The 27790-nt window shown below is 45.9% G+C and overlaps 1 protein-coding gene across 1 annotated transcript; it reads left to right on the plus strand.

Moving 5' to 3' along the window:
- The first annotated feature begins 14267 nt into the window (after nt 1-14267).
- LOC136500433 (uncharacterized) lies at nt 14268-16895 on the plus strand. The gene is made up of 4 exons (XM_066495775.1): nt 14268-14831; nt 15116-15344; nt 15729-16034; nt 16118-16895. The coding sequence occupies exons 2-4, from the start codon at nt 15225-15227 to the stop codon at nt 16670-16672; spliced, it is 981 nt and encodes a 326-aa protein (XP_066351872.1). The 5' UTR covers nt 14268-14831; nt 15116-15224; the 3' UTR covers nt 16673-16895.
- Nucleotides 16896-27790: the final 10895 nt, after the last annotated feature.

A 27790-nucleotide genomic window follows, 5' to 3' on the forward strand; every position in this document is an offset into this window, starting at 1 on the left:
AGAGGACTCTAAGTCCATGATAGTGGACGCATGGATCCAAGACCACTCCATCATGACCATCGGTTTAAACCGACGTTGGATCAATGCTTGAGAGGGCTTGGGGAGTTGCTCCCATGGATCGGTGATGTGGAAGGGGCAAGTGGGGCACCAGGCGGAGCCTATGTGGCATCGATCGGAGTGGCATGTGGGCCCCTTGTGCCCCTGCCACGTCCACTTGCCTCCTATGTGTGTATTTGGCACCATTTTGGCCAAAATTCCTGCATACATATATATTTCCATGTACAAGTGGAACTAGGTGAATTATAAAGCAAATCCTACACATGCGATGATGATTTTCCTAACTTTATCTTGCTTTTGGGTGAAATGTTGATGGTCAAAACAGGTGTTAGTGACCTTCAACAGCCTGCTGGTGGCCATTCATCTTGGGTGTTAGAGGAAGTTCCACGAAGAGATGGGGAAGAACAATACCATCTTCAGTGGCTTGGGTCGCCGATGACATGACAGCTTGGCTCTTTGATGGTCGGCGTGCGGGAGACTTCTAGGTCAGAATATCTATAGGAAATCCTAGAGGGAGGAGGACGGGGCCTTGCTATTGCCTGGAAACCTTTTGAGCCCATAGATCTCAACCTAGGATCTCTCTATGTCGTGGCATGCGTTCCTCCTCGATGTTGATGAAGATGGCGCAAGCAAGGCTCCTCGTGAGGCTCCTCATCCTCTCGGATGTTAGAGGGAGCTCCGCGAGGTGGTTCTTCCCTAGGCTTCTTCCAAGCATTATCCTTGCTTGTGGCAAAGATTCAGAGGCACGGTGAAGGTTAGTTACGCCTTCATCCAGCTTCTACGCTTCATGGGATGTCCATCACTCACTACAGGGATAAACCTATGGTCATCACTAAAATTTGGCTTATGCTGATTTGTTCTGAGAGAAAAACACTGTTCATTTGCTAAAAAGTAGTGCTGACAAACAGGGCCAAGGTTTTTGTCATCATAACTACAGTTGCTGATAGATCCTTGTTATTTTGTACACCTAATGAATGAAAAATGTAACAGAGTTAATTGAAAAAGAATGTCTTTTGTTGATTTTGAACACTGTTACCTCACTGTGATGCTGGTGGGGTGTTACTTTGTATGTACAAACCGTTCGTATGGTACAGCTTTGTAATTGCATCCATTATTATTGAAGAGATCAGTACCTTTATTTTGCAACATCAGCTGACGAACTTTGTCATGTTAGCGTCCATTGTTATTGTAAAAAGTACACTATGTGTTCAGCAAGCTACTAAGGCCTAGCTGAATTAGTATCAACATTGTACAATTATGTCATCATCAGATATAAGCATCGTTGAAAAAATTGTATCACCGCCGCTATTCGCCGTTAGATGCTAACATCTCCTTTCCAACATTCAATTTCTGTATGACACGCCTGTCGTTAGGTGCTACGTACCATCTTCTTTAAGGACCCAATCACCACCGTCGGTAGCCTTCACCGCCGATATCCTCAAAATTTGCAAGCCAGCGCGAGACTCTCACACATTTTTAGAATTTTTGGCATGTTTGTAGTTAGCTTACAAAGACAGCTACCCACCTAGCCACCACCCTATCTATTTTCTCCTCAAGTGCTGCTATTTCTCACCAACTCATCGGTGTGCAAGCTGCCACTCACCGCCGACAAGCTAGTGCTCAGCATCGGTATGCCTCACCGGCACACCCCGCATAGATCCATCGGTGACCAAGCTGGTACTCATCACCACCATGGCCGCTTGAGCTCACTGCCACAAGATCCAAGGGCAAGGGTAATGCTTTCTTGCACTTCCCTTATCCATGTTTCTTAGCTTTTTATTCCCCTCTTATCTCATCTAAGTATGAATCAAGTTTCCATCTGATCATTCAGGAGCTCACGAGCACATCCCCGTAGGTGCTCCTATTCTAATTTAGGTGACAGCATTGCCGCTTCCATCGCCAGCCCCGCTCCACCACATCTTAGTCAAGATGGAGCAGGAGGCCACCAACAAGAGGAACGAAGTAGACATCCTCATAGACGATGTCTTGGCCCTTATCCTCCGCCGCCTCACTGCCCGCACCTTGTGCAGCTGCAAGTGTGTGTGTCGCTCCTAGTACCGCCTCATCTCCAAATCCAAGCACTGTAAGGAGCTGCCCCAGTTTGTCGCTGGATTCATGTATGGCAACTGAAAAGGCAAACGCCGATTTGCCAGCTTTGCCAGTGAATACCCCTCCTTTTACTTCTTGTCAATCCCCATTTAGGATTTAGTCATCTCAGATTGCTGCAGAGGCCTCTTCCTCTACTAGTGCGTTGGGCTTTGCTATGTTGTCTGCAATCCAGTGAGTAGCAAATCAGTGGTACTGCCGCATATCAACCTTTGTTATGGTTCACCTCTCTCAGGGTTCGATCCTATAATCTCCTCACACTTCCATGTGGTAGAACTATGGGTAAGGTCGCCTAAGGTGTTAGTTGTCAGCATCTACTCGTCCAAAACTGGACATTGGATGTGTAAAGAATCTGAATGGGGAGAGGATACTGTAATATACAAATTTTTAGGAACTGTGTTTCTTAATGGTTTTATGCACATGTTGAAGGTGTCCCACATGGTTTTTATGCACATGTTGGTATGCAAATTTTTAGCATCTACTCATCCAAAACTAGAGCATGAACGGTGTCACTACTCACTAAGCTAGTGTGCTATCAAAGACTAATGAAAGAGCCACACTAACCAACCTAACAAGCTCTCAAAGACTAATTACACTAAAGAGCTTGGTAACTAGATTGCAAGAAATGTAAGGGAGTGAGTAGGGTGATTATACCGCCGTGTCGAGGAATTAATCAATCATAAGATGAATACCAATCAATCACTAGAAGAAATCCAAGAGACAAGTGATACACCAATTTTCTCCCGATGTTCACATGCTTGCTGGCACGCTAGTCCCCGTTGTGTCAACCAACACTTGGTGGTTTGGCGGTTAATAGGTTTCATACACCTAGCCCACAAATGGCGCTGCAAGAACCTACCCATAAGTGAGGTAACTCAAGGACACGAACAATCCACTAGAGTTATCTTTTGGCTCTCCGCCGAAGAAGGTACAAGACCCCTCACAATCACCGGAGCCGGCCTCAAACAATCACCAACACGTGCCGAAGCTCCTCCGCTGCTCCAAGCCATCTAGGTGGTGGCAACCACCAAGAGTAACAAGAAATCCACAACCACAACGACCCCAAGTGTCACTAGATGCAATCACTTAAGCAAATGCACTTGGAATCACCCCCTATCTTACTATGATGATGAATCAAGGAAGGAGATGAGTGGAAGGTGTTTGCTTAGGCTCACAAGGATGTCAAGTATGTCAAAGTGCCAAGAGAGAGAGCCCCAAGACTTAAAAAGCCATTGGGCTGTCGAAGGGGCACCGGACACTATGACCGGACGCAGCCCCAGCGTCCGATCACTGAGTCTGGTCGCTCCTCCGCGCCAACCAGCGAGCGCCCCATCACACAGTTCAAATTTGACCGTTACGCACCTCTGCGCGTGTTAGCCGCTAACCCGATGCAGACCACTCCAGGGTCTGGTCAACATCAGAAAGGGTCTAGAGCTCATTTTTCATGACTGGACGCGTCAGGTCCTAGCTGACCGGATGCGCCACCGAGTCAGGTCTACACATGGCTCACGCAGGAGGGTGACGCTAGCATACGTCAGCATCGAACTGACGCACCCCCTGCGCATCTAGTAGCACGCCACAGCCAGGGTCCGATTGCGGAGCTAAGCGGCGCCTCCTCTAGAACCACTGACCGAATGCATGCCCATCGTCCGGTCAGTGCTGCGAAGCACACTGACAGCTAGGGTTCAGTACCGGACGCGCAGGTCCCTTGTGTCCGGTCACTGTCCCTCTTCTCCTTTTTTCAAATTCTAACTTCGTAACCGCTTCACCCTTACTTCCAAGTTGGCAACCACAACGTGTAGAACTTGTGTGCTCGTGTGTTAACATTTTTTAGAGCATTTTGCAAGAGTCAATGTTAGCACACTAGGTCCTAAATGCATATGCAAAAATCATGTCACCTAGTGGCACTCGATAACCGCTTAGCCAAAGATTTCTTCTTGATCCCATGATTCCTGTAATCTGTTATTACTTTTTGGTTATCTCCTAGATCTAACCAACTTGTAACCCTACCCCCAGACTATATAAGGCGGGCAGAGACCCCCTCCAAACACACACAATATCATATGATAGCCAATATAATCCAACAGACCATAGGAGTAGGGTATTATGTCCCGCCGATGGCCCAAACCTGTCTAACTCGTGTGTCTCTGTTGCCTTCTTGTTCTCGATTACATGCATATCTGCCGATCAATCTACCTTCATGGGAAACCCCTCGGAGGACTACCGACGATATTCTGTCGATAGGATTTATGAAGCCATGGTTTTAAATTTTGTTCAAAACAAAAGTCTCCAAAATACTTGATTAGAAAGAAAGACTAATCTTGTCATCACCATATCACACTTCACGACAACTTAGGTAATGTTATCCAAATTGAGTAAGGTTCCCACAAGCATTAAGTCAAAGACATGGAATAAAGATTATGGAAGCTAATCTCACAAGATAAGTCATGATCAAATCTTGGGGTCAAGTTCTAGATTTCATCAAGTTTTAATAACATGAAGAAATTGGCTTTTTTATATGCACTTATTTTTAAGGAGATAAATATAGGAGGGGGTACCGAGATACAAACCAATGTCTCATAATGAGATGAAGTCTCGCGTGTTGATATTGATGTGTGAAGTGCTTCTGTGTGTAGCCTTGGTGTTTTTCATCGGAGGAGAAGTTGCTTAAGCTAGGGTTAGGTTGCCCAACCCCCACACCTGTTCCTTCGGCATCTGTGCTTATTCAAAGACACTAAGGGTAAAAGCAACAGGGTTCTACTAGTACAATTGTACTAGTGAACCAAAACTTTATTTCTCTTGTTGAAAAGCAAACAAAGGCACATAGTATGATTGTAAATGAAACAAAAGCGTCTAAACATTTATCATGCTAAAGGGGAGATCAAGGTGAAGGAGAAGCATACCTATGCCACGTATATTGTTAAGTTAAATAGTGATAGTTGTGACACTTCTAAAGCAAACCAATGTGGTGAGAGGATCTCCTCATGATTGACCCCCACAAGATAACATTTGAGATCATGGAGCTATTATTTTATATATATAATACTTTTAATACATTTGGACCTTCATGTGCCCATTTTTTGTTTTTTATTTTACTTTACTTGGACCTTCATGTGCCCAATTGTTTTTGGTAGCTCCATGTCTCTCTTCACAAAAAAGCAAAAAGGGGTATTTATGAAGTAGATAGTTCAAATCTTTGAAGTGCCACTAGTTCATAAGATCACAAAATTTATCTAAACTCAACATGACAATAGGTTGCATAATAAGAGGTTCATATTTAAGCATTTGTTTTATAGTTAAGGATGTAAAAATAGAACAAGATCATTTAATTTTAACATCTCAATCTACACTCTTCCTATGTTGGATTCAGACAAGACAAGATAGAAGAACATATGCACAATCATTTTAGGCATACTTCTACTGCTCAATGTGATAAGAGTTTAAAAGAGTTGGCTATGAATCCTATTATTATGAATAGAAAGAAGGCATGATTGAAAAGCTAAGCTTGAACATTGTGTTAGCAAAACTAAATAGGTTCAATCATATCAAATATCCATGCTTATCGGGTCAAAGGTAATAATTTAAACATTAACACATACCTTACAGATGTTATCTTTGTTGTTTTGAAGCATGACGGCTCATGATGATGACTTTGAATAGACCATCACATTTGCTTCCAAGCTCTCCATGCCCGATTAGCCACACTCTTGAATTTCACATTTGTACCTTGTCCTTGACTTGAATTTCTTCTTCTTGATGTCACTTATGATGCTTGCTCAAAAAGTCTTGATTCATTATTTTAATATCTGCAACAAAGACTAGTGCACGGTGATACTATAAACCTGACCGATGTGTGAGTACATCGAACGGTGCAATAATCAAGCTCAATCTTCAGTGGGTTTGCTCAATTTTATTTGAAGGGAAAAGCATAATGGTAAACTATTTTTATTTACTACTACTACTACTTATGATGATAGAAACTAAACAAACTTTATTGAATTGAAAATAGCAAGCAAACAGGTTATCTCCCGGCAGTGCTTTGTTTTAAGTCATAAGCTCAACCTTTGCAGTTTTAACTGCAAGAACTTGCACCAAGGCAACTATGAGCTTTGGAATACTTATGGTAAACAAAAGCATCCACAACCATCCTCTTGAGGATTTGATAAAAGAGAAGCATAGGATGGGTGTAACTCTCATAGGTGTAGCTAGCACAAGGAAAGATTGACTCTAGAGATTTCTCATGAAGGCGTGGATCTTGTGGCTCTTCTAGAATGTAGCTTTGATGTTCATCCACATGATCCTCCTTTTTGGACTCCAAATTTGATCTTTCGAGAATGTCCATAGACCAAATATATTCGTCGATCATCTCTTGTCTATGGCATTCTATGAGTGGACTCCTATCCTTGTCCTCCATTAGGATTGGGATTTTCACCTTAGATGATTTGAGCTCTCATTTGGTGTCAACCAAAAGGGGTGAAGTGCCTCCTTGGTTTGAATTATCAACAAATAAACAAGGATGGACATCGAGGAGATCAATGTCTAAGGTGGAAAATGATGTTGATTCGAGAGGCTCCTAGGCAACCAAATCTTGAGATGAATAGGGAAGATGATGATTTGGGGTCAAGGATGCCAAAGATCTCTGTTAGATTGGATGATTGAAGGTGTTCTCAATATCAGAAGAGAGATCCTCCTTGAATTCAAAAGGAAGCTCCAAAGGATGAACTTCTTCTCTCCTTTGGTGTCCCTAAGAATGGTCTAGGAATTGGGTCAATAGCTAAACCTTTAGATGGAATCGGTAATGATTTAGTTGTCAAAACTTCTTCTTGCTTGGGGGTTGGAATGTCCTTTTCTTTAGGGGGGTCATCATGGACATCGGTGTAGGGAGAGTTTTCAAGGATTGTGTCAAGAATAGCTCTCCCCTCACTATCAGAAAGATGTAAGAAGGCTCCTCCTGAAGTGATGTCAAGGAATTGTGTAGATTCCTAACTAAGACCTAAATAGAAGTGTTGTAGAAGGATAGGATTGGGTATACCAAGATCAGGGCTAGATGAATAGAGATCCATCAAGCGTGCCCATGTGGCACCTAGGGATTCCTTCTCTTTTTGCTTAAAGGTTAGAACCTCTCTTCGAAGACTACCAACTCAGGGGATTGGGAAGAAGGTTAAGCAAAACTTGGCTCAAAGAACTTCCCACTATCCTTGTGCACTCTCTATAGTTTGAGTATACCATAGTTTGGCTAATCTCATCGAAGAGAACAGAAATAGCTTCCACTTAAGGGTTTCGTGTGATATGCCCAAAATGTGAAGGCATGAACACACTTGCTCGAACTCTCATAGATGAGCATATGGGTTATCATCCTTTTCCCCAGAAAAAGATAGCTCCTGAACTTTAGTTATGAAACAAGGGTGAATTTCATAACTATTGGTGAGGATATGTTTTGATGACAGAGGTGGCTCTAAACTAGAGCCCTTTGGAGCAGCGAATTGAATGATAGGAATGTAATCCATGGTATGAAACATAAAAGATAAAATATACTTGGATGGCTTGGTTCTAAACTAGAACAGCTACCATTCCCCAGCAATGGCGCTAGAAAGCTTATTGACACTAGATATGGCAAACAGATAAATCCACAAGCGCACAGATGTCAATGTAGCTTTCACCTGGGAGTATTCCAAGGTATCATATTTCCACGGGGAACACGAAGTGAACTAGACTAAGAACTAAGTTGTCCAAGGATAGCACAAGGGTAAAGATAATGGGTAGAAAGGATATCTATGGTTTCTATGAACTAATGCAAGACTAAGTAAACCTATATCACGAGCCCTATGATTTAATGACTAGACCCATCATGGTGGAATATAGAGGATGGACAGGGCTGTCACCACCTGCCACCTACCACAATATATCCGAAGGCCTAGCCATAAACACAGGCAAGCTATAGCCTAAGCACCACGCTTAATCTATAGGCACACTACTCTAATGTAGTACATGACGAAATGAGACTAGAGCACTCTAACCAAGCGGTGAAACTAGTAAACACAATAATATAAATAATACTTAAGTAATGCAAAAGAGCAGAGTTACTATAGAAGATGTCGGACTTCACTCAAAGAAGAGCTTCATCCTACAAAGCACAAGTGGAGAGGTTGCCGACAACCCTGGCCCTTCTCCAAGCTTCTCCTCACTCTCTCCCTATCTTCTACTTCTAAGTAGTAGAGCTATAGGGCTTTGCCTAGCTACTACTCTCACTTGGAGTGATGGAATGAGATGGTGATGATTACAAATAGCGTCTCACACCACTATTTATAGCTCTCCAAGGTTGGTTGCTGCAGGGGGTACTTATAGACATCAAGTAAGGCGGTGGAGGTAACTTGAGCGCATGGTTAGCTCCCAAAGGCGGTTGTAAAGTCTGCACATGTCAAAATTTGGTAGGTAAGGCAGTTCCAAGGTTGATTAGAGGACTCTAAGTCCATGATAGTGGACGCATGGATCCAAGACCACTCCATCATGACCATCGGTTTAAACCGACGTTGGATCAATGCTTGAGAGGGCTTGGGGAGTTGCTCCCATGGATCGGTGATGTGGAAGGGGCAAGTGGGGCACCAGGCGGAGCCTATGTGGCATCGATCGGAGTGGCATGTGGGCCCCTTGTGCCCCTGCCACGTCCACTTGCCTCCTATGTGTGTATTTGGCACCATTTTGGCCAAAATTCCTGCATACATATATATTTCCATGTACAAGTGGAACTAGGTGAATTATAAAGCAAATCCTACACATGCGATGATGATTTTCCTAACTTTATCTTGCTTTTGGGTGAAATGTTGATGGTCAAAACAGGTGTTAGTGACCTTCAACAGCCTGCTGGTGGCCATTCATCTTGGGTGTTAGAGGAAGTTCCACGAAGAGATGGGGAAGAACAATACCATCTTCAGTGGCTTGGGTCGCCGATGACATGACAGCTTGGCTCTTTGATGGTCGGCGTGCGGGAGACTTCTAGGTCAGAATATCTATAGGAAATCCTAGAGGGAGGAGGACGGGGCCTTGCTATTGCCTGGAAACCTTTTGAGCCCATAGATCTCAACCTAGGATCTCTCTATGTCGTGGCATGCGTTCCTCCTCGATGTTGATGAAGATGGCGCAAGCAAGGCTCCTCGTGAGGCTCCTCATCCTCTCGGATGTTAGAGGGAGCTCCGCGAGGTGGTTCTTCCCTAGGCTTCTTCCAAGCATTATCCTTGCTTGTGGCAAAGATTCAGAGGCACGGTGAAGGTTAGTTACGCCTTCATCCAGCTTCTACGCTTCATGGGATGTCCATCACTCACTACAGGGATAAACCTATGGTCATCACTAAAATTTGGCTTATGCTGATTTGTTCTGAGAGAAAAACACTGTTCATTTGCTAAAAAGTAGTGCTGACAAACAGGGCCAAGGTTTTTGTCATCATAACTACAGTTGCTGATAGATCCTTGTTATTTTGTACACCTAATGAATGAAAAATGTAACAGAGTTAATTGAAAAAGAATGTCTTTTGTTGATTTTGAACACTGTTACCTCACTGTGATGCTGGTGGGGTGTTACTTTGTATGTACAAACCGTTCGTATGGTACAGCTTTGTAATTGCATCCATTATTATTGAAGAGATCAGTACCTTTATTTTGCAACATCAGCTGACGAACTTTGTCATGTTAGCGTCCATTGTTATTGTAAAAAGTACACTATGTGTTCAGCAAGCTACTAAGGCCTAGCTGAATTAGTATCAACATTGTACAATTATGTCATCATCAGATATAAGCATCGTTGAAAAAATTGTATCACCGCCGCTATTCGCCGTTAGATGCTAACATCTCCTTTCCAACATTCAATTTCTGTATGACACGCCTGTCGTTAGGTGCTACGTACCATCTTCTTTAAGGACCCAATCACCACCGTCGGTAGCCTTCACCGCCGATATCCTCAAAATTTGCAAGCCAGCGCGAGACTCTCACACATTTTTAGAATTTTTGGCATGTTTGTAGTTAGCTTACAAAGACAGCTACCCACCTAGCCACCACCCTATCTATTTTCTCCTCAAGTGCTGCTATTTCTCACCAACTCATCGGTGTGCAAGCTGCCACTCACCGCCGACAAGCTAGTGCTCAGCATCGGTATGCCTCACCGGCACACCCCGCATAGATCCATCGGTGACCAAGCTGGTACTCATCACCACCATGGCCGCTTGAGCTCACTGCCACAAGATCCAAGGGCAAGGGTAATGCTTTCTTGCACTTCCCTTATCCATGTTTCTTAGCTTTTTATTCCCCTCTTATCTCATCTAAGTATGAATCAAGTTTCCATCTGATCATTCAGGAGCTCACGAGCACATCCCCGTAGGTGCTCCTATTCTAATTTAGGTGACAGCATTGCCGCTTCCATCGCCAGCCCCGCTCCACCACATCTTAGTCAAGATGGAGCAGGAGGCCACCAACAAGAGGAACGAAGTAGACATCCTCATAGACGATGTCTTGGCCCTTATCCTCCGCCGCCTCACTGCCCGCACCTTGTGCAGCTGCAAGTGTGTGTGTCGCTCCTAGTACCGCCTCATCTCCAAATCCAAGCACTGTAAGGAGCTGCCCCAGTTTGTCGCTGGATTCATGTATGGCAACTGAAAAGGCAAACGCCGATTTGCCAGCTTTGCCAGTGAATACCCCTCCTTTTACTTCTTGTCAATCCCCATTTAGGATTTAGTCATCTCAGATTGCTGCAGAGGCCTCTTCCTCTACTAGTGCGTTGGGCTTTGCTATGTTGTCTGCAATCCAGTGAGTAGCAAATCAGTGGTACTGCCGCATATCAACCTTTGTTATGGTTCACCTCTCTCAGGGTTCGATCCTATAATCTCCTCACACTTCCATGTGGTAGAACTATGGGTAAGGTCGCCTAAGGTGTTAGTTGTCAGCATCTACTCGTCCAAAACTGGACATTGGATGTGTAAAGAATCTGAATGGGGAGAGGATACTGTAATATACAAATTTTTAGGAACTGTGTTTCTTAATGGTTTTATGCACATGTTGAAGGTGTCCCACATGGTTTTTATGCACATGTTGGTATGCAAATTTTTAGCATCTACTCATCCAAAACTAGAGCATGAACGGTGTCACTACTCACTAAGCTAGTGTGCTATCAAAGACTAATGAAAGAGCCACACTAACCAACCTAACAAGCTCTCAAAGACTAATTACACTAAAGAGCTTGGTAACTAGATTGCAAGAAATGTAAGGGAGTGAGTAGGGTGATTATACCGCCGTGTCGAGGAATTAATCAATCATAAGATGAATACCAATCAATCACTAGAAGAAATCCAAGAGACAAGTGATACACCAATTTTCTCCCGATGTTCACATGCTTGCTGGCACGCTAGTCCCCGTTGTGTCAACCAACACTTGGTGGTTTGGCGGTTAATAGGTTTCATACACCTAGCCCACAAATGGCGCTGCAAGAACCTACCCATAAGTGAGGTAACTCAAGGACACGAACAATCCACTAGAGTTATCTTTTGGCTCTCCGCCGAAGAAGGTACAAGACCCCTCACAATCACCGGAGCCGGCCTCAAACAATCACCAACACGTGCCGAAGCTCCTCCGCTGCTCCAAGCCATCTAGGTGGTGGCAACCACCAAGAGTAACAAGAAATCCACAACCACAACGACCCCAAGTGTCACTAGATGCAATCACTTAAGCAAATGCACTTGGAATCACCCCCTATCTTACTATGATGATGAATCAAGGAAGGAGATGAGTGGAAGGTGTTTGCTTAGGCTCACAAGGATGTCAAGTATGTCAAAGTGCCAAGAGAGAGAGCCCCAAGACTTAAAAAGCCATTGGGCTGTCGAAGGGGCACCGGACACTATGACCGGACGCAGCCCCAGCGTCCGATCACTGAGTCTGGTCGCTCCTCCGCGCCAACCAGCGAGCGCCCCATCACACAGTTCAAATTTGACCGTTACGCACCTCTGCGCGTGTTAGCCGCTAACCCGATGCAGACCACTCCAGGGTCTGGTCAACATCAGAAAGGGTCTAGAGCTCATTTTTCATGACTGGACGCGTCAGGTCCTAGCTGACCGGATGCGCCACCGAGTCAGGTCTACACATGGCTCACGCAGGAGGGTGACGCTAGCATACGTCAGCATCGAACTGACGCACCCCCTGCGCATCTAGTAGCACGCCACAGCCAGGGTCCGATTGCGGAGCTAAGCGGCGCCTCCTCTAGAACCACTGACCGAATGCATGCCCATCGTCCGGTCAGTGCTGCGAAGCACACTGACAGCTAGGGTTCAGTACCGGACGCGCAGGTCCCTTGTGTCCGGTCACTGTCCCTCTTCTCCTTTTTTCAAATTCTAACTTCGTAACCGCTTCACCCTTACTTCCAAGTTGGCAACCACAACGTGTAGAACTTGTGTGCTCGTGTGTTAACATTTTTTAGAGCATTTTGCAAGAGTCAATGTTAGCACACTAGGTCCTAAATGCATATGCAAAAATCATGTCACCTAGTGGCACTCGATAACCGCTTAGCCAAAGATTTCTTCTCTTTATAATACGGCTAACGATCCTAAATGCACTTACAGCCTCTATGTTGTCTTAAGTGCTAAAATAAAAACTTATCTTATAACTTTGTCATGATCTCCTTGGTTTTTATTTTTCTTTTTTTTTTTCTAAATGTGAAGCACTTGATCGTTTGTGGCCATTACCTTCATCATAACCATCATCTAGCTCCACCTCTTAGATTGGACTACCTCATTTCATTTACATACTTAGATCAAATGTTAGTTCTAGATTTCATCAATTATCCCAAAACCAAAGCTTTTACTGTTTCTTTCTAGTTGGTCTAGCCGTCTACCTACAACAGCAAGACCAAGTAGCTCTTCTAGGGACCCAGCGGACCCTCTCCCATATGTCTCCTGTGCATCAGACAAAGTAGCTGGCTCAGCTAGGCCGTAGGCAGGGCAGCACACACGTACAACATGCGATTGCTGGCACCGGCCACTCCACCCACCTCGCCCCCTGTGCTGCGTACCCAGCAGCCGTTAGGCCCTATCACGTTCGTACGAGTACGTAGGAGTATGTATGCAGTTTTATTTCTCTAATAGTTGCATATTACATCTTATTGAATCATATTTTACTACTTTTATTTAGATATAAATTCAGTATTCAATTGGTGTAAATTGATTATTCATAAATAAGAATGATCATAATGACTTAACAGCTATCTGATCATTTTTTAGCCTTTGTTTGTTTTCTGTACGTTTGATTTGGTTCTTCTTTGAAATCTTCCAATTTGGCTTTTATAGAAATAATCTGGTTATTTTTCTGCATTTTTTTTGTTGTTTGTATGTTTTATTTGCTTTTTTTTCTTTGAATTTCTTTTAATTTGCACTTCATAGTAATTATCTGGTATTTTTTGTTATTTTATTAATTATTTGATTTTTGCATTTACTTGATATATTTTATTTGCAATCTTTAGATCTAGATGAGTGGTTATAGAAATCAAGTGTTTGGCTGGGATCCGACACTCGATTATTGTTGTTTGTTCTGTAATCGCGTGTTTTAAGGAGATCTGACACTTGGGTGCCAGATGTTCTTGGAACACCCGAGCGTCTATGCCCTGTTAGCTTAACTTATAAGTCGTACTTTTTCAATCAATAAATAATATTTTTTTCTCACAATAAATCAGCTAACAGTATTTTTAGCCATGCTTTATTAGCTAAATGAATATGCTCTAGTAGACATGCCCTTTTGTTTTGGGTGTCAATGTCGCATGCACCTAAAAACACGCGAGCGGTGATCTTTCAATTTGGCTTGATCTGATTAATTTGTTTTTTTTTTGTTAGTGTATATATGTTCTTGTAAAATCTGTTTTTGTATATTTATTTTGTTTATAAAATATGAAGCTTATGAAAATTAAGTGATTTAGGTCATGTTTGGATTCCATGGCAAAACTTTAGCCCTACACTTTTAGCTTTTTTTTGCCATAAAAATCTAAATATAGAGACTAAAAGTAAGCAAATGGCTAAAAAGTGGACGAAAATATTTTAAAGAGAGCATAAACTGAGCTAAACAGGCGTTGGACGCCTCGTACCCCTGTCGCTCCCCACGCGCGGCGCAACCCTATCCCCTGGCTCGATCGTAATGCCACCGCTGCTCTCGACCGCGCGAGCCCGAGCACCACGCCGCAGCGCCGCGCGAGGCCGACCGCACACCCGCACTCCTACTCCTTCCCCGCGCCGCCGCACTCGTTCTCCTCCCCCGCACCGCCGCGCTCTCAGCACTGAGTAGCGCCGCGTGAGCCTGAGCGCTCAGCATTGAGCAGCGCTGTGCTCGCCCGACCGCCCAGCGCCGAGGACTGCCACGCTCGCCCCAGCGCCCAGCACCGCCGCAGATGGATGGATTCGGCGGTGATGGCACCAGGGATTTTTCTCCCAGCCGAACTCGTACTCCTCCCCTGCTGGCGGCTTCGACATCTTCTCCGACGCGGCGGGCCTCCATCTGGGCTCAAGCTCCGTCCATGGTCCCCGGATCGACCTTGAGGGACTCGACCTCAACTCGCAGTCGGAGAGCTGGCCCCATATGGCGGCATGGACTACCTGCATTCGGGCGGTGAAGATGGAGGCAACGCCGGCACCATGGGCTTCCCTCCCCAAGGTTTTCATTTTCGGAAATTAAAATTTATTGGGGGTCACAGATAAAGAGGATAAACATGATATATCGAAAATATCGGACCAAATTCAAATAAAATTTAATTTGAATTTAAATAAATTTAAACAAAATGTGTACAAAAAAGATAGATATTTTCTTATCGACACCTACGGATAAAAAGGATATATAAAAAATATCAGAAGATTTCGGCCGATATTGGAAACCATGTCCCTCCCTCTCAACCCCACAGCGGTAATCTAACCATGGGGGTTACTTGCGGCTCGCAACAGCGACGGAGGAGGCGCCATTCCCGGCCGCGATGGAGGGCGCTCGGAGCCTTTGGCCTCCGGTCGTGTCCATCGCGCTCCCAGGCCACCGGTTGCCCCCAGCGGCCGTGACATGTCCTTGGTGCCTCCCGGATCAGGAAGCCGTGCCGCAGTTCACGGTGGCGGACGACGCAGTGAAGACGAGGACGATGGTGCCGACAATGGTGTCGAAGAGATTTTTCAGAGCGCTCAGGTATATCCATAAAAAACTAGGTTTCATCCAAATCAGTAAAGTTTGCTTGTTTCAAATGAGTATGCATGCTTTGTTTGGGAGGACTTTGAGTTTATGATTTCATTTAAGAATGTGAGTATGCAGTTCTGAAAAAAAAATGATGTGAGTATGCAGTTCATTTTAGAATGTGAGTATGCAGTTCATTTTAGAATGTGAGTATGCAGTTCATTTTCCTTTTATCATACAAAGAAACTCAACTGCACAGTTAAAAAAAATGGAGATAGAACTATGAGCTTATGATTTCATTTTAGAATGTGAGTATGCAGTTCTCCAAAAAAAAAGAATGTGATTGTGATTGTGTATGTTAAACTGATAATACTTCCATTCTTGTGATGCATGTTCTAGAATAAATCTGACAAGGCAAATTGGTCGGAATACAATAATAAACTGTTGTGTAAATTGCTCGTTGAACAAATTGCTTTGGGTAACTACAACAAAGGAACTATGACAGCAAGAGGGTACAAGCTGATCATAGAAAAGTACCACTGTTCAACAAACTTGAAGCATGATAGGAAGCAGATCAGTAACCGAATCAGGCAACTGAAGCAAATGTTCCAGTTCATAAAAGATCTCTGTACCAACAGTGGCTTAGGTCGTGATGAAAATGGTTGGCCTACTGCAGATCATCAATGGTGGGAAGATGCAACAGAGGTACTTCTTTATGCTATTGGATTGTTCATTTATGGTCTTATATTCATTGACCACTTTCTAACTTGACTTGTTAACATGTGCAGAAGCATCCAGATTTGAAGAAACTAAGGTGGGGGCCTCCTGAGTACCTACCAGAGCTTGAGCAAATATTTGAGGGTGTTGCTGGACAAAGCAATATTGATGATCATAGAGCCCCTATGGAACATGAGGATGAGGACAATGGATTTGAAGACATGGAAGCCCCTATGGAACAAAGTCCTATGAGTTCAAATAGCCGCAAGAGAGCAAGCAGTACTAGCACCACAGCTGAAAGTCCTAGCAAGAAGTCCAAAAGCCCAATGGTTAGGATGATGAAGGATTACATTAGTTTCTCTTCTAAGAATGCAGCTGAAAGAAATGAGTACTTGAAGGCAGCTTACACTGAGAAGCAACAGAGGAAGTCGCAGTTGAGTTTTTCTGTCAGGCAACTTCAGCAGTTGGCTTTAGAGTGTGGGGTGGAAGAAACAGATCCAGAGTACTATGCTGTCTCTCAGATTTGCAAAGATGACTACAGCAGAGAGTTCTTTGTTAACATGACTACACCAGAAGGAAGGCTGGCCTTCTTGAAGAGATACTGCAGGCAGCACAACTTGGATTAGATTGGGTCATGAGATGGGGCTATGAACCTATTATCTATTATTTGAGTTTGTCATGCGAACCTATTATGATATTATCTATTAGTTGTCATGGGAACCTATTATCTATTAGTTGTCATGTGAACCTATTATCTATATTTGTAATGTGAACCTATTTGTGATGAACTATATCTGGTATTGAAATATTTCTGTCTTGTGAACTGTTACCTTATGAGTTTGTGCTCACTGGTGTCTCAGGATGTGGGTGGGGAGACTAACTCAAGTGATGATGAACTTGTGAAGCTTATACTTGAGAAGGAGGAACATGAAAGGGAGGTCATGGATGGTCTGCTCATGTTTGGTATGTACCATGACACTTACTTCAACAAAGCTAAGAGGAGGAAGACCATTGAAACTGGTCATGCTTGGGTTATTAGAAATCTAGACAATAGTACGAAATGCTATAACTTGTTCAGAATGAGTAGACCATTATTTGATCGTCTTCATGATCTGTTGGTGGAATCATATGGCCTAAAGTCCACAAAAAATGTAGTTTGGTAGAGGCCTTAGGAATGTTTCTTTGGATGGTTGGTGCACCTAAGTCAGTCAGGCAAGCTGAGAACCAAATGGAGAGGTCACTAGACACAGTTCACCGCAACTTTGAAAAAGTTTTGAAGTGTGTTGTGAAGCTGGCAGCTGACATAATTAGGCCACTGGACCCTGAATTTAGAGCAATGCACCGTAGGATGCAGAATCCTAGGTTCTTTCTACACTTCAACAATTGTATAGGAGCATCAGATGGCACTCATATACCAGTTGTGGTGCCAAATGATAAGGTGCTTCAACATCTATGTCGGAAGGGATTCACTACACAGAATGTGCTTGCTGTTTGTGACTTCGACATGAGGTTCACATTTGTTCTTGCGGGCTGGCCGGGTTCAGTACATGACATGAGAGTGTTCAATGATGCCACCAACAAGTACAAAGGCAAGTTTCCACATCCACCTTCAGATACAATAGTGTCTATGTTTACTTATCCATCTCCTATGTCGGCTCATGTTGTAGGTTTTGTTTGTAACAATAATGTTCACCTATGTAGGGAAGTTTTACCTAGTGGACTCTGGGTACCCAAATCGTTAGGGTTATCTTGCACCTTACAAGGGAACAAAGTACCATCTTTCGGAGTTTCGAAATGGGCCAATGCCGAAAGGTATAAAAGAGACCTTTAATTTTGCTCATTCATCTCTTAGAAATGTCGTCGAGAGGTCATTTGGAGTTTTGAAGATGAAGTGGAGGATTTTATTGAAAGTGCCAAGTTATCCAATGTCAAAGCAAAGCGAAATAATTGTAGCATGCATGACACTTCATAATTTTATTCAAGAGAGTCGTATTGCGGATAAGAACTTCGATCGTTGTGATCGTGATGAGAACTATGTTTCTCCTGAAGCATCAACCTCTCAACCTCCAACACGTCAACCAAGGGACGAAGATCGAAGCATGAATGCATTTCGTGATCGAATAGCTAATGGCTTGTTCAAATAGATCATAGAGAGTGTGTTTGATTTCTTGTATGGACTCGGTTGTGTAATAAGTGAACTATTTCGAAATGCATTCATGCTTACCTGTGCATGGCTACCGCCCAGCAGGTCAGCACCGCCTAGCGCCGGTGAGCACGCGAGCAGCAGCTAGCGCCCAGCAGCCCAGCATGCATGACTGTGCATTGAGGGTAAATTAGTAATTGTAGATCAGAGGTCTAAAGTTTAGCCCATGGATCAAAACACCACAGCAAAAATAAAGTTTAGGGGCTAAGGACTAAACTTTAGTCCTTCGACCTCGACTAGTGATCCAAGCACCACTTAAACACCCGATTTTATCACTGGACCATGTTCGAGTGATTTAAGTCCACCAAACATTCGGGTGCCAGATCCTAAGTTTACGGTAGACAGACCCCTTTAATTTTGTCGGCGTTGAAGAGGACTGCCCTCCCCTGCGCCTCCTCCAGCTATTACTGTGTCTATGGACGTGGTTGAAGAGCCCGGCCGGCGAGTCGCCGGGGCAAGGGTCAGCATATGCCCTTTCATAAGCCCTGTTCATTGGTTTGAAACTTTGACTGAAAAATACTGTTCTGGCTGAATTGTTGTGAGAGAAAAACTCTGTTTCGGCTAAAAAAAAATCGAACAAGTCAAATATGGGGTAAGCCAAGCAGAGCCTGTCGCATCTCTCAAATCAACTAGGTACAGTATATACTAATCATGCATCAAGAAGCTAAGTTAGTGGAAGAAGAGAAGAAGAGAAGAAGAGAAAGAGACGCATGTCATCGTGCAACTGTAGGTTGGATGGTCCAACAGTTCTAGAATTACGTGTGCTTTCTTATTATTGAGCTGTTCCGCTAATGATTTTTGTAACTGATAAATCGATCGGTGTTATTTTATCGTAAGAGAAGAATATCGTATCATGTCTGATAAATCAGGCTAATAAGTTCAAACAGGCAGGGCGGTTGTTTTCCTTAATTTCGGTTATTCTAATTTTGTACTAATACTTTGATTTGATTCTTGTCACGTGATCTCTCACGCCACTACTATTGAACCATATCAAGGCGACTAGGCTATACACTAGGAAGAACCTCGTGTACCACCGATCCACCATCAAGGTCGTGAGCCTCCGGACACGTATTAACCAAACTTTAATTTGCACTGTCGAGATTAATGTCAACATCATGACGCCTTTTTAACATCCACAGCCTCGAAGATGAAGTAGTGCAGCACGCTCATTGACTTGATGAAGATTTTGACAGATAGAGTAGAAAACGAAAAGAGATATGAAATCGGGCTAATGTAGATGAAATGGATGTCATTGGATCGGATAGCAGCCATGACGATGTCATCAATCAAGACAACTAATAAAAAGAAAAGGGGACTGTAAATGGTCAAAATTAGCGTTCTGCCACACGATCACCTTCGAGTAACCCAGTCGTCCAGTTCAGCGCCAGCGGCACGCCCCGTGTGTGTGGACGCACGGACTGGGACTGTTTGTTCTGCGTAAGGAGTAAGGCAAAGTGGCCTCTAGTCCAGCCCATGGTTTTTTGGAGGCATTCCATTCCAGGTGCAAAGAAACAAAACAATGGGCTTGACTGGAATTGACGGTTTGGGTTGGTTGCGGTCGGTTGGGCTGTTGTTGCGCGCACGGGGAACGGTTGGAAAGCTCGGCCGGCCGGCGGCGGGATGCGGACTGGGTCGTCGTTGGAGGCTGACATGTGAATGCGATGCGCATAGTTTGCCTCTGACAAGCTGGGTTGGATATATTTCCTCAAAACTAGGTAAATACCTATACGTTGTAACGGGAATATATTATAGGGGCGATTGCACGAAGCCAGGGTAGACATCGCACGTGGGGCTAGTGTTGGGTGGACGATATGTTTTAGTTGTAGAGATGGAGAGGGATTTTATAAAGATGAGCAATAATTTCTTTTTACAAGTTTGTCTTTTACAATACATGTTATCTGGTATTTTTTCCCTCCCAACACATGAGCATTCACCTTAATCATAATAAGTTTGCGTTTCACAGTACATGTTTTACAATAGACTGTATAATTAAGAATCTAATCACTCAATGGTTTGACCAAGAGAATGTGCTTTGCATGGACACCAAGCTGCAGCCAGTCAGCAATCAAAGATGATCCAGAAGATTTTAAAGTCCAAGATGCGGCGTTTGACTTCTTGCAGCTAAAGCATGCAGATGGCTCAAGCTATAGTTAGAAGTATCCTGCATATAAGTTATTTGTTAATTTTTAAACTAAAGTATTATTGATGAAGGATAGGCCTGGTGTAGTGGTGAGAGCTGTCTCACTGAGTTACCAGGTCATGAATTCGAAGCAGCCACTCTGCAGATTTTACGGGAGAAGGTTTGCCTCGGTTTTTTCCTTCCTTAGACCTTACTCATGTGGGAGCTTCTAGCACTGGGTCTGCCCCTTTTTTATTATTGATTTCGTATCGACGTGTGATGCATTACCTCTTTCATGGAGTTAGAAACTCTTTATATACGATATTCTTTGTGAATATATCCTTTGTCGATTTCTTCTTCCTGTTCCCTTTCCCTTTCCCCTTGTTCATGTCCTTCTCAACAGCCGGCACAGCTAGGATCCTGATGTTCGATCTTGCCATAGCTCTTGATAGTGCCACATATAATTGGCCGTGCGAGAATACTGGTTCTGGCAATTATACCCCGACGTTAGGGATAGATTGTCCCTATACCTTGTTAACGGTCATCGCAAAGCTGAGTCGAATAGGGAACTGCTTTCGCTTAAATTGGAAAGGGAACATCTCGTCGTCCGACGGGCATAAGGCATGCGAGGCAGATAAACCCGCTTTCTAGCGTGTTGTCCCAATAAAATATCTGCGTCTATGGTATTCTTTTGGATCCCCCATATCATAAGCCTAGTACCATTACAAAGTCCATTCGCAGAGTCAATGTTCCTAAGTAATATGACCGGACAACCAATCTTCAGCTTCAACACATGTGGAGGTAGACCATTGGATGTCAAAGTGTTAAGGAATTGCTCTGGGTAGTAGTTGTGTGGATCATCCACCACACAGTCAAAGCTATGGTACGCCATCTCATCTCCGTGGAAACGACCTATCATCTTTATATTAATCATATCAACCCAGTCGTTTCACGTAGATAAGATCGCTCGAGAGATGATATAATTTTTGCTTGACATATTCGCATTGAGGTTTAGAAATATGCAATCAATTAGAGTATCAAGGTCACTATATTGCCCGGTATGTGGTATGCATATATCATGAGGAAGAAGGATTTCATAATCAACAGTCGCCTCCTTAGATCCTCCACCGACGCGCAACAAGTATTCTACAAACCATGGGTCGCTCTTTGCCCTCATGATGCGCACCAGTTTTAGATGTCGTATGGAATCCCAAAGGTACGACATATGCAGCGAGGCACCGATCACCTGAGCCCTCGACCCTCTCCGAACAATGGGAAGAACCTATCTAAAATCTCCACCGAACACCACAGTCTTCCCACCAAACGGCAGCTCTAGTCTGTCCATTACATCACGGAGACTATTGTCTAGCGCGTTGATAGACTGCCTCTTTGTCATGCTAGCCTCATCCCAAATAATGAGAGATGTTGCTCGAAGCAGCTTGGCAATACCACTCTATTTCATGAAGGTGCAGAAGGCCCCATTATCAATGGTGAGGAGAATCTTAAAGCGCGAGTGGGCGGTTCTACCACCAGGCATTATTGAGGCTGCGACACCAGATGTAGCTGTTGCCATAGCAATCTTTTTCTGATTGTGTATAGTAGCGAGAAGTGCTCTGTACAGATAAGTCTTTTTGGTCCTGCCAGGACCATCCACAAAGAAGAGACCCCCTATGGCAGAACCGTCCGAAATAACACACCTTTGGAGGCGCTTGTCTTCCACTAGACACTAAGCACCCCAAAAATAAGCTACACCAGGCGGTTCCATCGAGCACACCTCAAGAGAGAACTCGAACAATCCACGTTTTTTCATCCAAAATCCAATAATGAGAATGAATTTATAATACTTAGTCCATTTTATACAACAAGAGTTCTAGGAAATACATTATTACAATACCAAGTTCAGAGTGCGGAATTTAAACAGCGGAATTGAAATAAACATCTAATGATAAAATATAAGGATCCATTTGTGCCCACCAGAAGAATCCTCCACACAACAACCACTCCTCAAGCTACACCTGCAACAGGGGTAAATAAACTCTGAGTACACAATGTACTCGCAAGACTTACCCGACTAGTAGGAATAATTTCCCGACTCCAAAGGATATGATAAGCTTTATGGTTTGCTGGGTTTCTTTTTTACGAAAAGCATTACTAGTAGTGAATCCTTATGTATGTGTTTTATTAGCAGTCATGATTAGTTCATTAGCTAACCATTCTATGTAAGCACATGTTCTACTTTTAAGTAAGAGTTGAGCAATCAGATCCATTAATTACCTTTTATCTTCCAATTCTTACTACGGTGCTAGACCATAGCCAAGTCGTACCGTATCACATGGTGAGTCACGAACCAATGTATCCTAGCTAGGTACCCCAAAACACACGCCCCACTTGTACCCTAGGCACAAGCAAGACCAACCCACCACTCTCCTATTAAGAGGTCTAGGTCCCTATCCAAACTTAGACTCTAAGCCCCCACTCCTGAATCCCAGACACAGTGTGGTGCTTAGACCTCCACCATCCCTGCCTCCAATCAGTTAGTCCAAAAAGAGCCAAAACCCTTGACAAGAGAGCAATGAGCCTTCCCGCTCCCATAAGCAAGTATGTTCTTAGGATAATAAGTCTATGACTTGACTACCATCCATAGCAACGAACGGTCCTTATCCGACACGGACAGGGAAAATAGTGTAACCAAGCTATGCCCCGTTGGCCGCGGGACACAACCTATTACACCCACCAATACCCATACCATATCCCTGCCTAGTCTCCATTTCCTTTCACCATTTTATCATGAGAGTAATAATAATAATCACCTATTGTGAGTAATGGTAGATTACTCATGCTACCGATAGCCTAAGCATAGCACCTACTCGACCTATGTTAGTAGGACTCATAGGTAGGTGTCGGTGTTTTGGACCGACGGATCCTCAACCAACTAGTGAAAGTGTACTGCGTGCCCCTAATCCCGGATGGTGATGCAAAGAGACACAAGGTTTATACTTGTTCGGGCAATAAGTGCCCTACGTCCAATCTGAGAGAGCGATCTTGTATTCCTTGCACCGAGGTGCTTGTAGTAGGGGTTTACAAGCTGGGCGAGAGAGGGAGCTTGTCCTAGGTCTCTACGTGGAACGGCGTGGGTTGCTTGAGACGTTGATCTTAGGTAGCGGGGGAGCGTGTGTGTCTGAGTCTACGTGAGTCTGTCTGTGCGTGAGCATTCGCCCATCTGTCCGTGCCTCAGCCCCCCTAGAAATGGCCCCGGTCACTCCCTTTTATAGTTAAAGGGGGGACAGGGGCGATACATGTGTTCGCTACATGGCGTTTTATGAACGGAGGCGGTATGCCGAGCCCTATAGCTCGTTACTGTGGTGGCATGGTCGACAGAGCGGTCTTGTCCTCGATGCACTGGAGCGATGCGCCGGTCATGCCTGATCCCGTGCGACATGGGAGCTCTTGTCATGGCTTGACACAGGGCATGGCGTAGACTGTGGACGACGTGTCAGTCAATGTATGTCGACAGCGTAGAGAGTCGAGGCCCCATCGGTGCAGAGGCTGAACCATCATGGTGGGGCTCGGCAAGCACGAGTCCTGAGGCTACAGGGGTGTGGAGGTAGGTAGTCGAGGCTCGGAGAGAGCAGTTGGTCTTTTATGCTGATTCCAAGGCTACAGGGACATGAACATGACTCTCCACGCCGCACTATCCTTGGAGCAGGCGGGGTTAGGCAGCACAGTGCCGCATGGGTGTCAGTCGTGGGTACAATGCCGAGCACAGCGATCGGTAACTCCTGCCCCGTCCTGTCTCGGGCGGCATGGCGTTGATGCGACTCCCATCTCATTGGTCACTCTGCTGTGTTGAGCCATCATTCAGCTGATGTCGTGGGAGTGGTTGGTCGTGTTAGTTGGACGTGATGTCCCGGTCGAGGCATTGGTGATGGGGTAGTTGCCGAGCCGGCCTCGAGCGAGGCAGAGAATCGACACCTCGTCCGAGGCCTCACGTGCGGGGCCTCGGGCGAGGCGGAGAATCGGTACCTCGTCCGAGGCCTTACGGTTGGGGCCTCGAGTGAGGCGGAGAATCGGCACCTCATCCGAGGCCTTACGTGTGGGGCCTCGGCCAAGGCGGGATATTATCCGAGGTGGGCCAGGTGATCCAGCCGAGCCTCGGATAAGGTGGGGGTTTGCCGGTGATTATCTCTTGGCTTCGATTTTTACAAGGCCTAAGCGATTTTGTAGTTCTTGCTTAGGGGACCCCTTTTTATGATACCCGACAGTAGCCCCCGAGCCTCGGGGGGTGCATGAGCGCTCTCCCTGAGGTTTTGATGAGACTTGGCTCACGACAGCTCTTGGTGGGATGGTGTTTTGTACTCGAGGCTTTGGTGGGTGCGCGCGAGCGCACCCGCCGGGTGTAGCCCCCGAGGCCCTGGAGGAGTGGGTTTACTCCTCCAGGGGCTTTTCCCTGTTGAGCGGGGGGGGGGGGGGTTTGTAGCATTTGCTGAGCCCACGAGTGCAAGTTTAGGTCGCTGGGTTTTGGGCGTGTATGTAGGAAGAGCCCCCGAGCCTTCGCTCGGTGCAAGAGTGCGATCAGGAGTTTCCCTGTCTTTTTTGTGTGGCCCTCATGCATCTTTTCGTTCAGAAGGAGGGGTGGAGTATGCCAGACTACCCTCGGTGGGCGTGAGCAGTGACACCTTCGATGAGTTGTTACTAGGTAAGTCCAAGTGGAGGCTCGTGTCCCATTCAATAGGGGTCGGCTAGTGGTCCAGAGACACACTCCAAAAGTACCAGAGGGCTTCTCTAGTGGGTCCTAGGGCCGTTCGATTGGCCCCGGGGGCTCGGTGCCTCCCTATGGTGGGATCCCATTTAGAGACCTCCCTGCCGGTCTCGGACATGACTTTAGGGCATCCTAAGCAGTCGCTTGCTTGGGCCTCAGCCATGTACGGGCTCACCCATAGTCGTCCCTGACTCTATTTGTCCTGGGGCGGCTGTCGAGACCTTTGGGGGCCCAGCCTTCAAACCCCTAGACAGTAACGGGTTCGGTGCCTTTTATCGCATTTGCCGAGCCCCTAAATGCGAGTTCGGGTTGCTGGGTCATGGCTTGTTTGCAGAAAGAGCCCTCGAGCCTCTACATGGAGTAAGAGGACGATCAGGAGTTTCCCGATCTTTTTGGTGCGGCCCTCGCGCATCCTTTTTGTTTGGAAGGAGGGGTTGTTTGCTGAGCCCCCAAGTGCGAGTCTAGGTCGCTGGGTCTTGGCTTGGTTGTAGGAAGTGCCCCCGAGCCTCTGCACAGAGTAAGAGGGGATCAGGAGTTTCCCTATCTTTTTTGTGCGGCCCTCGCACATCCTTTTCGTTCGGAAGGAGGGGTTATTTGCCGAGCCCCTGAGTGCGAGTTTGGGTGGCTGGGTCTCGGCTTGGTTGCAGTAAGTGCCCTCGAGCCTCTGCACAGAGCAAGAGGGCGATCAGGAGTTTCCCTATCTTTTTTGTGCGGCCCTCGTGCATCCTTTTCGTTCAGAAGGAGGGGTTGTTTACTGAGCCCCTGAGTGCGAGTCTGGGTCGCTGGGTCTCGGCTTGGTTGCAGGAAGTGCCCCCGGGCCTCTACGCGGAGCAAGAGGGCGATGAGGAGTTGCCCTGTCTTTTTTGTGTGGCCCTCGTGCATCCTTTTTGTTCAGAAGGAGGGGTGGAGTATGCCAGGCTACCCTCGGTGGGCGTGAGCAGTGACATCTCTAGTGAGCTATTATTGGGTAAGTCTAAGTGGAGGCCCATGCACCATTCGATAGGGGTTGACTGGTGGTCCAGAGACACTCCAAAAATACCAGAGGGCCTCTCTAGTGGGTCCTAGGGCTGTTCGATTGGCCTAGGGGCTCGGTGCCTCCCTACGGTGGGATCCCATTTAGAGACATCCCTGCCGGTCTCGGACACGACTTAGGGCATCCCAAGCAGTCGCTTGCTTGGGCCTCGGCCATGTACGGGCTCGCCCATAGTCATCCCTAACTCTATTTGTCCTGGGGCGGCTGTTGAGACCCTCGAGGGCCCAGCCTTTGAACCCCTGGACCGTAATGGGCTCGGTGCCCAGTTCCTTAGTCTGAAAGGAATCGGGTGGGAGATATTCCCCTCCCATCGGCTGACAACGGCGGGTGCACCTTTTGAGGCGGTTTCTTGGGGAGACGGAAATGACGCCTGCCGTTGCTCTGGTCGGACGCGACGTGATGTCTGCGGATGGGACATTACTGTGTGTGCGTGGTTAATAAGGAGAAGGTGGACGCGTGGGCGGTTTAATCAGATCTGGATTAACTGCGCTAGATCTGAGGGAAACTTCCCCAGTTTTGTCGCCCATCTGTTTCACCCCCTTCCCTCATAAATGCGTGATGAGCCTCACCCCACCCCTCCTTACCTTGTCGGCATATGTTCAACCTTTCTGCCCTCGAGCGGTTGCTAAGAACAGAGAGCATCGGGGAGAAGAAGGGAGAAGAGGGAGGAAGAGAGCGAGAGAGAGAGAGAGGGATAGCAAGAGCTCGCCTTATCGCTGTAGCCACGTTCCCCACCGCACCCATGGCCGGTGGCGCTGTTGACGTTCAGGCAGATCCTTGGGGTCCGTTCGACGTGTCTGCGGCGATGCTACAGTCGCTCGTCGATGATGGCCTCCTCCGCTCGGTTACTGACCCCACCAGGCCGGAGTGGATTGCTCCGAGGGCCGAGCTGGAGCCGAGGCCATGCGATGGCTACATCGCAAGCTTTGTTGCCTTCCACAAGCTAGGTCTCGGCCTACCGGTGGACCGGTTCATGCGGGCGCTCCCGCATTACTATGGCGTGGAGCTCCACAACTTCAACCCCAACTCCATCGCACTAGCGGCCATCTTCATCGCCGTCTACGAGGGGTACCTGGGCATTGCCCCCCACTAGGTGTTGTGGCTCCACCTCTTTCAGGTGGGGCTCACCACCAAGCCGGCGGGCATGGCAGGCACGCGGAAGGTGATGAGGGCCGGCGGCTGCACTCTCCAAGTGCGTCAAGACCGATAGCTCCTCTACATCCTGGCCCAGCTCGCATCATCCAACCACCACTAGTACAATAGTTGGTTCTACCTCTGCAACGACGATGGCGGACTTCCCCCCTATACCGAGCGGATCATGGAGAGCCAGCCGGAGAAGTGGAGGTATGGCGTCCCGATGGTTGAGCAGCCAAAGCTGTGGCTGCTTTTGGAGGCGCTGGAGAGGCTGTGCAGCCGCGGCCTTATGACGGCAGTGGTCATGGTGGCCTTCCATGTAACACCTCGGGTGTTAGCCTTGCATAACTTGACTTGCATAACATGAGCATGAGCATCAAGCATTCATAAATCATCATTTACAATTGAAACATTTGATCGAAACATATGAAACATTACTTGTTATCTCGTGTTTCTTAGAACATATGCATATGATCATGTACAAATGAATGCAAGT

This window comes from Miscanthus floridulus, chromosome 13, assembly GCF_019320115.1.
Source record: "Miscanthus floridulus cultivar M001 chromosome 13, ASM1932011v1, whole genome shotgun sequence".
NCBI lineage: Eukaryota > Viridiplantae > Streptophyta > Magnoliopsida > Poales > Poaceae > Miscanthus > Miscanthus floridulus.